Raw genomic sequence first — 13,416 nt, forward strand, 5'->3', positions numbered from 1 at the left:
GTCATGACCATTAACGGTATCCAATGTGGAAATCAAATTTTAGAAGAAGAAAAAGTAACTAATATGGATCATTTTAATTACTTGATTTTATATAAAGGGTGAAGTTCTTACATAAAAATTCATAAGGTTTTTTTAACTTCAGCCCATAACTATAGAACAAGAAATCACCCTATCTGCAATTCATGAAGTAGTGAAAATGCTTGGATAGCTTTTGCAATAAGCTAGAAATTAGGAAATGTGAGTATTAATTCTGAATCTGCTGCTGACTCAGAATGACCTTGAGTAATGAGTGATATACGAGTATCCAAACTTTTCCCTCTCTGTCTCCCCCACCCCAACTCTCTGCATCAGAAAACTGAAGAACTAATGTAATGCTACCTCTTTTTTTCCTTTAAAACAAACAGCTGTGTACAATTGAATAAAAATGGAATTGCATGTCTATGTGGATAGAATAAAGTATGTTTGGTTTGGTTTGAACTTTGTTGTAGCACCCTGCCTTATAATTAAACAGTTTTATACCTGTGCAATGAATTTTTTTTCAATTACAGTTGACATTCAATATTTTATGTTAGTTTCTATACAGCATAGTGGTTAGACATTTATATAATTTACAAAGTGATCCCCTGAGAAGTCCAGTACTCACCCACCTGGCACCATATTGTAATAGATGTGCTTACTGTCCCTTCCCACATCATTACATGCCCAGCTTTGAGCTACCTGCATCTGGGGTAGGGAGTTTCTGGAACACTGACCACTTTGCATCTTAAGCATCTGCATCTCTCTGCTTCACTGTCTGAGGGATTTCTCTGGCACCATAGGAGCTTGACACGCACAGTGGCAACTCAGACTGCAGGGAGAGAGCTTTGGCCAATGGGGACAGAAATTAGTGGACAAAGTACTACAGCTTTTCCATCTACCAGCGGGATGAATGTGAGGCATGTTTCACATGGTTCTCAGAAGGTCCACAGTGGGATTTCACGCCAATGCCCATAGGGGTAACCTACTCTTTTTTGTTAAGATTTTCATTAAAAATATAGTTAGCATACCATATTATATTAGTTTCAGGTGTACACCATAGTTATTCAACATTTATATACCTAAAGAAGTGATCGCCATGATAAGTCCATGGTGATCACAACATTATTGTCTGTGTTCCTTATGCTTTACTTTACATCCGCATGACAATCAAAGCCCCCAAGGAAACCTCTTGATTTATATTGTGTCTCAAATTATTACATAAATCTGGGCTCTTTATAATAGTTGAAGCTTGCTATCACCGTGCTATGTAACATCAACCAGGAGGATAAAAATCAAACAGTCCAAGCAGATAAACTCTAAGACTGCATCTCAGATAATACAAGCTGAAAACAATCTCTAGATTATCCTGTTAATCCCTGCCTTGTCATCCATTTACCTCAAGATGACTCATCCTGGAAAACCTATCATCTCATCTATCATGGCCTCCCCTCAAGGCTACTTTCAACATTAGTCTCCTTGACAGTAGGAAAATGGAGAGATGCTTGTGCCCCAACCTAAAATGTAGCCCAAGGAATAGCTAAAGTGTAAGCACTCGCTACTAAAAAAAGAAAAAAGGAAAGGAAAGAAATAGCTAAGCTCACACTCATGAGAGAAAGCACAATAACCCCCAAAACGGAGGTACAAGAACAGAGCAAAATACTCCAGGAACCTATCTGGCTCAGGGAAAGAAATCTCTCAAAATGTTGTTTAAAATGCCATAGAAAGGGGACAAAATAAAATCTAACGAATGAGACCAAGATAACAATTATAGGCAACTCACTGGACATCCGTAACTCATAGTTAAGGCACCATTGATAGTTTGTGTTTGTTTAAAGAAATGGATGGAAAATGAAAAGTTAGGAGAAAACCTAAATAATACATAAGGCAGGGGCAATCTGTCAACCTTTGGCATCCATGAAGCCAACGGGTTAATACCTTCTACATTTTAAAAGTATAGTAAAACATGTTAATTTTAATTGCCTGTAATCCAGGGCCAAAATTTTGCGTGTTTTCTTGTTCATAGCAACAACAGCACCAACAAGTATTTACTGAGCATCTGCCATGGGTCAGATATTGTTGTGGGCACTGCAGAGAATACAGTACCAAAGGTGACAGATGAGGCCCTGTCCTTATGGAGCTTATGTTCTGTCACAACGAGGAATGATAAACATGGTTGGACCAGGAAAACAAACCATGACTAATTTTCTGGTGCAAAGAATCCTGCCTTATAAGGCATAAGTTTTCTTGCTGAATTGTAATTTTACAGAGACCTGAATGTTATTCAATAGCAGCAACTTACTAGTGTATAATTAACAGGTTTTGGGGGGGCTTTAAAGGAGTAGGGTAGGAAATAAAAAGGAAAATCCCACCAGTCAGGGAAGAGCTAATGTTTTGACTTTCTGAACCCTGCCCATCCAGGAAACACAATTCACCTGTGGCTTTGGTACAGAAGAACTTGGTTAATATTACAAACTTCTAGGAGCTCTGCTACATTTGGAAGCAAAATGGTAAGTAAATAGAAGTTATCTTTGCTATTCCCTGCCTTCTCCATCATTTGCTATGTCTTCTTGTATCCTCCTTTTCTCCTTTTTGCTGGTTTGAGATTTTTTTCAGTTCTTCAAAAAAAAATCAATGTTTTAACTTACTAAATACATACAGTATGAAACCACATACAGTTTAATTTCCCTCACTTTATCCCTCCTATCTTATCCTTGTAAATCCTTTTCCTCTTTTTCCATCATTCTTTGGTCCCTGACTTTCTTTGTAGCATCCTTCTGTTTCTGAACACTTCCCTCCCTCCAGTTCCCTTTCCATTTTTTCTGGGTAGGAAAAAAAAGATCAATAAGGTATAGGAAAAGGTGGAGGCTAGTAAGACAAAGGTTGACAGTATGTTATGTAAGCAGGCAAGTCCATTTCCTAAGGATTTATCCCCTTGAGTTTAAAAAATTGCTTTCTTTGAATAAATTTCACTAGAACTAAGGATGCTAGACAAAACACTAAGGAAATTGTGTAGATAAAGTTTTATACATTTTTCTTAGCTGTCTGAAGATATTCCTTCAAAAGTTCATTTGTGTTTTTGTATATATTGAATAACTTACAAGAGAGAGAAAAAGAGAGAGAGAAAACTAGCCCTGTCTTTTGCTTCTCACCAGGTACACACTTTCAAATGTGTCCTTTGCCCTGGGTCTGGCCTCTCCTAAAACAGCTTTCATACTGCATGCCTGAAACTCCTCACTTTACTATCCTCCAGCCTGACTCCCTGCAGGGAGATTGAGAATTAGACCAGGGAAAAGCCCAGGTTTGGAGTCAGGCTGGTTTACATTGGAAGCCCAGCTTTACGTTTTATTAGCCATGACCTTAGGCAAGTTACTTAACTCTCTTAACAGTTTTCTCATCTGTAAAATGATGCTCATAAAACCAACTCCATTATATTGTTATAAGCATTTAATTATCTAATCCATAAATGTATTAATCACACTCTGTGGCATATGTTGCTATTATATATACATATACTTACATATATGTGCTCATCTTTTTCTCACATACACATGCAATTTACCGATCTGTCTGTCCTCAATGCCATTATCCCAGAGTTCTGCCCTTGAAGCATTCCCATTTTTCCAAATTCACAATTAGCTAATGTAAGAATCTAATCACTGAGAATGTGCTAATGAGAAAGGATAAGAGAAGATGACAGTGACTACTGCCTGCCAACTCCAATACCTCTCAGTAAAATATGGCTCTTGGAAACAAAACTGTACCCAAAATTGCATGGGCCAGAGCAGTGACTCATGGTGTGAAATTTAAGCAGCAGCATCTGGGATCGTACTGCAGTAGCTCAGAAACGGTGACTGCTTCTGTTACATGTACTAATACCTAGGCCATCACTAATTTAAAAATAGGAAAATAAAATTTAAATGGATATTGCATCCTTTTTCATATAAATTAAAGTATGTGTAGAGATATTACATTTGTCCCAGAACATTCTACAAAATAAATATCACTCCGAGGAAACAGGGCCATGGGAAGGTTAAATGCCCATGTAATGTCTATGATAAAGCAAAACCTAAACACAAGTCTCTTTTCAAGTCATTATTTCTAAACTGTACTATGTTGATTTCATGAGGTGTAACTAACTATAGGAAGTCCTGCTTTCAAAACTCCCATCCGAAAGATCCAAAGTTTATAAAATTGGCAATGGCAGGAGAGTCATACCTTTTGCCATACTAACAGGAACGACTCTTAAGTAATGGACTTGGTGCCTGGCCATCCGAGTCAGCCAGTTAGTCATTCTTCTAGACGCTATCCATCACTGAGCACATTCCCAAATTTCATGCAACCTAATTTAAACATCTAACTGGCTGTTCTGATGGGACTAAATATTCAATCAAAGTAAAAGCTTGACAACCCTGACATCTAGTGGCCATGAAGAAACTGGAGAAGATCCAGCTTGGAAAAACGACGGTAGCTACCTTAGCTACTGTGGCAGTATCTCACAAACACATAGAATTTAATGATTATTAATATTACAAAATACTAATTCTAAAAGCAACCCTGCAGAAGCTTATTTGGCTCTTTATTTATCTTGTGACCTATGCAAGGAGGCGATAAGACTGGCATTCGTAAAGTATATTTTCCTTCTACCTCATACATTTAGCAAATTGTTAATAATCTTCAGAGATCAAACAAAAAAACTAAAGTTTGATTCATATGTTGGCATATTTATGACACTTTTCCTTATTTTTTGTATGTACAACTGCATCCTGTTCCTGGTCTTCAGGTGATTTTTTTTTTTTTTTTCAAATATCCATCTGTCAAATGTAAAAGCCATTTTGCCACGCCATCATAGAGGTTTCCTTTATGCCACTGAGGCGTCCCTAGTCAGAGGGTGGTTGCACTATCACAAACTAGGAGTTTTCTTTAAGAGAGGTATCAGGACACACGTGGAAACCCCTAAAGTGCACATCTAAAAGTAATGACCACATCGAATGCTGCAGGAAATCGGATGAACACGGCACATCAACATAGCACAGCACAACCTATTTCTGCCCTAAACATGAGCAGGTAAGTGTCCCCAGGCCCACTTGAACCTGACAGGCAGGACAGCGGGAAGCCTAAAGTGTCCATCTCCTCCACCAAAAAGAGTTCTGACTCCTACCTGCTGACGTTTGAAGGCTAAATAATCCAGGTTTTCCAGCTCCTTCCCAAGCTTCTGGTAGGTTTTCTGGAGGTCAGATTTGTTGGAAACATTTTTAAGAGACTCAAATGTTCTTTGAAACTGAAATTGAAAACAAAAATAAATCATTAGGCTAGCAGAATATTTTTCCTCAAATTCATAACTAGTGAACACACAGAAATCATTGATACCAAGCCTCAGTTTCTCCCACTCAAAATACCAAGATAGCAAATGCTAGCTAATTGTCTTTCAATGAAATAATTCGGGATAATTATGAAGAATTAGAAACTATAACCTAAGTACAACCAACTTTATTGCATGAATGAAAGCCCCGTTCGTCCTCATTTCAACAAAAGAGTATACTGCATTTTAAAAAAAAACAAAAAAACTCTGTGTCTTAGCATATACTGCAACTTTTAAAGAAAAAAGTGCAATGAATGTATAATTTCAAATCATAATGAGGAAGGATTAAAAAAGCTCTCACATTCCAATCATGGAAACAAATTCATGTAAAAGTAGCTGCTTGCCTCTGTAGAAATACCTATGTAGAATATACACCCAGCAAAGTTCAGCCAGGTAGCTCTCTCAGATCTTGCATTTTTCAGAAGGTAGGAAAACTAACATTTTGGTGACCAAAGTATATGTAGCATGTTCAGCAGACACTTATTCATTTCTGCTTTAGACCACAGATGAGTTACGAAATCGGTTCTGCTGAATCAGAATGCTTCTGTTCATTTTTAAGTCAGATACGAAATAAACACAAAGGAGACAAATTGCAGTGGATCACAGAATATTGTTCTGCTACCTATAATTAATTAAGCAAAGGAAGCTCACAAGAAATTGAATTCTTGGTTTATTTTAGTAAATTAGAACATACTTTCTACAATTAGTGATTGAAAATGTCAAGTAATGTCATTTGTAAGACATTTGTATTTGCTTTCTCTTTATGTCGTTTATTTCCCACACTCACTGTGTTCCATTAGATAGAATTCTATTATACACATAGACTTCACCATCTTAAACACACCAGAATCACACTGTAACTATGATGCTATGAGACAAGCTAACAGGATTTTACAGAATATAATTAAGTTTCCAAGGAAATGATTTCACCCTTATTATTTCAAACTCGATGGAATAAGTCATATTATAATGGCATTCTACTGAATTAAATCCTTAATTTCTTGAAAGCAACATGTTTATCTCAATCCAAGGTGACAGAGGAAAAAGAAATGGGAAATAATAGTGCTAAGCTTCCACAGCAGGACAGTAAATTAAATTCGACAAGTAATCTTCCAGAATCTACTATGCACAAGGCACTATGAATATAAAACACATTTCGTGTGCTAAACAAACGTACAGACTATAGGGGAAACTAGATATGAAACTCAGAAATGGGAAAGACTCTGACGTCGAGTGCCTGCTCAGGGCCAGGCACTTTATGCTTTCTAGTTAAATCCTCACAGGAACCACAGGAGTCCCTATTTCTCTTCCCAGTCTACCAGTCAGTAAACTGGGACTCAGAAAGTTTGAACTGGGTTTTTACTACCGCGTTTCTGCTCTTTCTACTCTACCATTAACTCTAGCACAGGCAAAGCAGTACAGAGATAAAAGTAACATGGGGTGAAACAGAAAAAACTCATTGATACTAATTGAGAGACTCGGGCCACATAGAAGACATGAGGGAATTTGAGTTGGGCCTCAAATGACAGGAAGAATTTTCAGAGCCTTAAATGGGAAGCAATCCTACCCATCAGTTTAAACATAGCCAAAGTCTGCTCACTTTCCCCTTTTGCAGTGTAGTAAACAAATTTATTTTCACATAATTTTAATGACCATTATATTAACTATTGATTATGTTATATGATTATTTATGTGCCTTGCCCATTCCTTGATCCCTTCTCATTATGTTCAGGTCAACATACTACCAGATCTAAAATTCTAAACAATTTAAGTAATTTTATTTATAATTAATATTTTATAATTAATATGATAATTTATAACTAACATAATATTTATATAATAATTAATAATAAAACTATTTTGCCAATCTATCTGTTTAATTCCAAGCACTTCTCTTCCCTAAGAGATATTAGTTCTACTTCTTAAATATTTCTTCTTCACATTTATCTCTGTGACCTTTATACAACTCCAAATAGAAATTTTAGGGTAAACACATTTGTAAGGCTTCAAAGTAAGAAACATGGAAACCAATACTTCCAGGTAATATATCCATGGCCAAAGAAATCCGGTAGTGATATATCACCACAAGATGTTTTCATCAAAGGTCAGAGTTTGCATAATGTGGAGATTTCAGCTTGAGCTTTCATTATCAGGATTTATATCCTCCATTTATTGATACTAAATAGCTCAGAATACCCAAACTATGATGATTCATTCATTTCAGTAGATTTTTTTCATTTACAACAACAAATAATTGTCAAGGAGAACTCATACAAAATCTGTAGTGTAAATTTGTGTTATATCCCTATTAAACACACCGCACCCCCATCTTCCCACATATACACTTAAACGTACTAAAGAATAAAAGCAATAATTTTACCTTGCCAATGAAGCTGAAGTACAGCAGATAAAAATAAGACAATGGTTAGGGTGAGGTTTAGAATTTACTCAAAGAAATTTGATATTGACTTGATTTGAGGATTTTTCATTCCAGTAGGACTTTTTGTGCTTAATTATTGAAAGAGACCTTTTGAGATTTTGTACACTAGTTCAGTTCATTATAATTTCATTATATTGAATATTTCTCAAAATAAATGATCTCTCAGTTTAAGTTGGCAAAAGAAGCACAATTACTTGAAGATTTTAATATTCCTGGATTTTACCTGTTCAAAATTTTGAATGGTAATTTAAAATAACCAAGAACCCCAAAATAATTTGTTGAACATTGAATTTATCCTGTGTTAATATTTTTAACTCATTACAAACCAAATTCAAACCTAAAATATAAAAAAAGCCCAATGAATAATTCTGAACCCAAAACAAAACTACGTATGTTCTAAAACTGTCAAACCTGAATATTAAAATGGTCTCTAAACTGAGAAACAAATGCAAATTCTGTCCTATTTGACTACCTTATCAACTATCACAGGGCAGGCAAGAATGAGAAGATGCAAACAATATCTCTTAGCTCTAAATGTGCCATAAAAGTAAGCATTGTAAACACCCCAGAGTGTTTCTCATCAAATTCTTTTCTGTTCAGGTTACAATTCAAGATGGCAACATAGGAAGATCCTGAATTCACCTTCTCCAACAGACACACTGAATCTACAGCTATATATGGAATGATGTCCTCTGAAAAAAAAGATGCTTAAAGCTGGCAGAGATACCTCTTCACATCAGGTACAAATGAGAGGAAAACCACACCAAAGCAGGTAAAAAAGGCAGAGACACAATCTCACTGTACACCCCACCCCTGACACCACAGCCCACAATCAGGAGGAAACTCAAAACCCAGAGCATCTCCCTGAGGGGAAAGAGTTTGTACCCCATATCAAGCACACCAACTTTTTAGACGAGCACCTGAGAGATGAGGGTCACAAACACCCGGCTTTAAAGACCAATGGGTCTTCTATCTACAAGACCCATGGGGCTACAGCAAACTGAGAAAATGCTCTGAAGGGGCACGTGCAGACTCACCCGCCCTTGGGCCTAGTGCAGAAGCAGCCCTTGAAACATACCCCAACTTTATGTGGTAAAGACTCACTTGATAAATTTAGGGAATTGTGTCATAAAAATGGCACCGTGAGGTGAGCCTCTTGAAATCTCCCCTGGAATTTACAACAAATTGAACAAGTATAATTCCACAAAGGACTCCCTGCACAGCCGACAGGCAAGACAAGAGGCGTGCAACTGAAATCACCTAAAGGAGTAAACAGAGCCGCTGAAACACACAGACTCTGAATCTGGTGAAGGAAGAGCTTTGGAACTTCAGAAGCTCTCCGCATCCCCCCATGGAGGCAGTGCCCTGTGACCCAGGCAAACTATTCACAGAGGAGAAGCCCACCTTCAGGGAATCCCCCCATTGTGTGAGAAGCCGGAACAGTGCAGAGAAAATATAACACTACAGTGTGAGAGATAATAAAAGGCTGCTGTCAGAGAGAAAATATTCTACAAACACCTACAGGAAAACAAAAGAAAGACCTCTTCCTACCAACCTGTTGCAGATAATTTTAAAGCATTGACCTGGGGGGAAGAGGCCTGCTGGGATACTCTCTAGGGACAGTGGCTGGTGGGTGCCAGCTTCCTGTTCTCCCTCTGCCTTCCTAAAGCCAGAAGATGCATGTTGTTTCTTCTTTTACTTCTTTTTCCTTTTATTCCTCTTTTCTTTTTCCTTTTTTTTTTTTTCTTTTTTCAGTGGGTGTCATCCTTACACTCTCCCTCTGCTTTGATCCTGCCACTGGGTGTCATCTTCACATCCCTCTGAAAAATGTTTCCTCTGAAAAAATCACATTCCAGAGCCCCAGTATCTCTCAAAAGGCAGCTTCTACACATATCTGGAGCCCCTGGTTTTATCCCTGGTGACTGACTTTTTGTGGCTGCCACCAAGGGGACACCCCAAGATTGCCTAGTTCTGGAGGTCAGGGGGGCTCTGGTTCCTGGGTCCCATGGCGCTGTAACAATCAGAGAGACAGTTCTTGGCAGACTCCCACCCCCAGGGCACTGCACAGATAACAGACTGAAACACACCTCCCATACCACCTCCCATCTTTCTCAGAAAGAGACGTATTTGCTTGTCATAAGCCTCGAAGTGAGGGACAGGCTTCTGTTTGGCACACTTGCGGGGACTTATAGAAGTAGTCTCAGGGAACAGAGGCAACTGAATGCAATCTTTGCACTCTCCCTCTGTCTCATTCCAGCTCACCAGTATCTTTCAGAAAGGAGCTTAGACCCTTGTCTGGTGCCTTAATCTTTGTGGCTGTTGCCAGGGACACCTCTAAAGTGCTCTGGTAAACAGAGGGGTTTATGCTCATGAGTTGCATAGGACTGTAACCAACAGAAAAAGAGTTCTCAAAAACATACCACCCTCAGGGTTCAGTGAGAGGCAACAGACCTAGGAGCTCAGTCTTTCTATGAAAGAGGCCTATAACCTTACCATCATAACTACAGCCTGAGGGGCAGGCTTCTCGACTGTAAACCTTTCCTGATATGTTGTGGGGAGGGCACTCTCCCTCTGCTACACCCCAGAGCACCAGCATCCTTCGGAAGGGAACTTTTCCATGTGTCTGGTACCCCACCTTTTTGTCTGGTGCCCTGATTTTTGTGTATGCAACCCAAGGGGTTGACCCCCTTGATTGGCTGGCTCTGGTGCCCACAGGGCTTGCATTCCTGAGTCCAAAGGGAACATAACAATCACAGACACAGTTTTTGGCAGGATACAACCCCAAAGGCACTGCAGACTGAAACATACCACAGCCTTTCTGTGAAAGAGGTCTACTTGCTTGTCTTGGAGCGTCAGCCTGCACACATCTACAGGCTGCAGAGATGCCCTCAGGGAACATAGACTGGGGGACACCGTCTTTGCACTCCTCTACCTCACTACAACTCACCAGTATCTCCCAGAAAGGAGAATTTACACTTGTCTGGAGCTCTGATGCAACTGCCACCCATGGGATACCTCCAGATCACCTGGCTCTGGTGGCCAGCAGGGTTTATGGTAGCAGCCCCAAAAGGCTATATGTATTTACATTCTTTAACAGCTGCTGCCTAAGGCTCTGGCTTCTAATCAACCTGAATCTAGGTGCTGACTGAAATCCTCCAATTTGGGACACTGACGGTCTTGGCACACCCTCAACTACTGGAAGCTATTAAAATTAACACAGGATGTTTGAACAATAACAAAAGTTTGAGAGACAACCAAGAGCTAGGGAAGGGTTGAACGATAAGGCCAACCTCAAGACACAGAGGTGGTGGTTTCATTTAATGCATAGAAATCAAAGAGGTACATGAAAAGGTGCCCAATATCAGTATTCATCAGGGAAATGCAAATCAAAAGGAGATATCACCTCACACCTGTTAGAATGACTATTATCAAAAAGATAAGAAACAAGTGTTGGTGAGGATGTGACAAAGAACCTCTGTGCACTGTTGCTGGGAATATAAATTGGTGCAACTTCTATGGAAGACAATATGGAGCTTCCTCAAAAAATTAAAAATAGAACTACCATATGATCCAGCTATTTCTCTTTTGGGTATTTATCTGAAGAATATGAAAACACTAAGTCAAAAAGATATCTGCACTCCTATGTTCATTGCAGCATTACCAAGATATGGAAACAACCTAAGTGTCTATCAACTGATGAATGGATAAAGAAAATATGGTGTATATATATATATATAGTGGAATATTGTTTAGCCATAAAAAGGAAATTTTGCCACTTATAACAACATCAATGGACTTTAAGGGCATAATGCTAAATGAAATAAGTAAAAGAAAGACAAATACTGTATGATGTCACTTGTATGAGAAATCTCATAGATACAGAGAACAGATTGGTGGTTGCCAGAGGCAATGGGTAGGTGAGGGTTGGTAAATGAGTGAAAAGGGTCAAAAGGTACAAACTTCCAGTTATAAAATAAGTAGGTCATAGGGACTTAATTTACAGCATGGTGACTATAGTTAATAATGCTGCTTTGCATAATTGAAAGATGTTAAGAAAGTGAATCTTCAAAGTTCTCATTACAAGAAAAAATTCTGTAACTATGTGTGGTGACAATGTTAACTAGACTATTGTGATCATTTCACAATATATACTAATGTCAAATCATTGAGTTGTATACCTGAAACTAATATAATATTGTATGTCAATTATATCTTAATAGAAAATTCCTTTCTATTCAGAATTAATAATAATAACAGAAATCCACCAAATAAAATAACAGAGACCATGATGGCTCATCTTTGATCAAAATAACTGAAAATCTGTTTTGCAGAAAAGAGAAGCATGAATAAGGCAGCAAGGATCTTATCTAGCTTGACTCATCATTCCCTCTTTTCCAAATACATTTCCCTCCTTTTCCTGATAACATATTTTTAAGTAAATCTAAGCCAGTGTTCTATACAAAGTACATATTCAATGAGTTCATGAAAATCATGTAGATTCACAGAATAATTCGAGAAAGGATGAGAAGAACACAGCTGAAGCAGCAGGGAAAAAAGCAGCCAAGGCTCTTGCAAGTCAAGCTTCCCTGGTCCTTACTGCCAATGCCCTGCCTTCCTCCTGTGGTCAGATCAATAGACTCAAATAACTTCACAGCTCCAGGAGCCTACTAATTCTCAAAATGAAAAAGTATCGAGTAGCACTGCTCCAAAAGAACAGCCAGCTCAACAGTTGTCATTCTTCTTAATTTAACATTTTGTGACTTTGTACAAGGTACTGGGTATTACTTACAATATTTTTTTAAAAATCCTATACTCACAGCATTTATATGTACAAAAGAATATCCAATCATTACCTGATTGAAAGCATTGAATCACCAAGTGTGATCTTAGCGTCCCTAAAATGTCAGTTTGAAACAATGCCAAAAAATACTGGAGACTAAAGCAGATGAAAGAAACAATCACAATAATAATACATTAATGTTCTATAAATATTAATGTTTAGAGTAAAAAGAAATTGTTTTAAGCATTAAGAAATGGCTAATCCATCTTACTTAAATATGGTAACCACAGAGCAACCAAAATGAAGTATTACTGAGGAAAAAAGTTATTTCATTTTCCTGAACTTAATCCATTACTTTCATAAATATTTTCCAAATGAAATTACAAGATCATAATACCACTCATTAAAAGAGTGTTTACAGCTGAAGCAGAAAATTAAAACACTCATACATATCTCAAATGATTTTTTTTGTGAGGAATGATAACAAAATTTAAATCAAGAACATGGAACAAAATTGGCTTGAGATCTAAATTAGAAAGAGTCCTATGGAGTTGAAAGCATAGTGGTCTTGAAGTCTGGGTTCAGAGCCTTACTGTGCCATTTAATAATTTCATACCTTTGGACAAATCACTACCACTCCAATTCTTGACTGTGTTATCTTATAAAATGGCAGAAATTGTCTTTGCCTGACTACTTTAAGAGACTTTTGTTAAATAGGTTGGGGAAAAATGAAAGACATTCATTCAAAAAATATTTATCATGGGACTGGCAACATGCCAGACATGCAAGACATGGAGGAAAATAAAAGAGAAATAGCTC

The 13,416-nt window shown here is 37.8% G+C and overlaps 1 protein-coding gene across 4 annotated transcripts in view; it reads right to left on the reverse strand.

The window, feature by feature from the left end:
- CTNNA3 (catenin alpha 3) overlaps positions 1–13,416 on the reverse strand; it is a 1,445,036-nt gene that overhangs the window by 1,326,705 nt on the left and 104,915 nt on the right. For all 4 annotated transcript variants that reach the window (XM_019731774.3, XM_074339503.2, XM_074339504.2 and 1 more), the window contains one exon: positions 5,177–5,296. In XM_019731774.3, the coding sequence (XP_019587333.3) occupies positions 5,177–5,296 (120 nt within the window). The remainder of the gene's footprint in view (positions 1–5,176; positions 5,297–13,416) is intronic.

The sequence above is a fragment of the Rhinolophus sinicus genome, chromosome 15 (assembly GCF_057876585.1).
Source record: "Rhinolophus sinicus isolate RSI-liver-muscle chromosome 15, RSI-T2T, whole genome shotgun sequence".
Classification (NCBI taxonomy): Eukaryota; Metazoa; Chordata; class Mammalia; order Chiroptera; family Rhinolophidae; genus Rhinolophus; species Rhinolophus sinicus.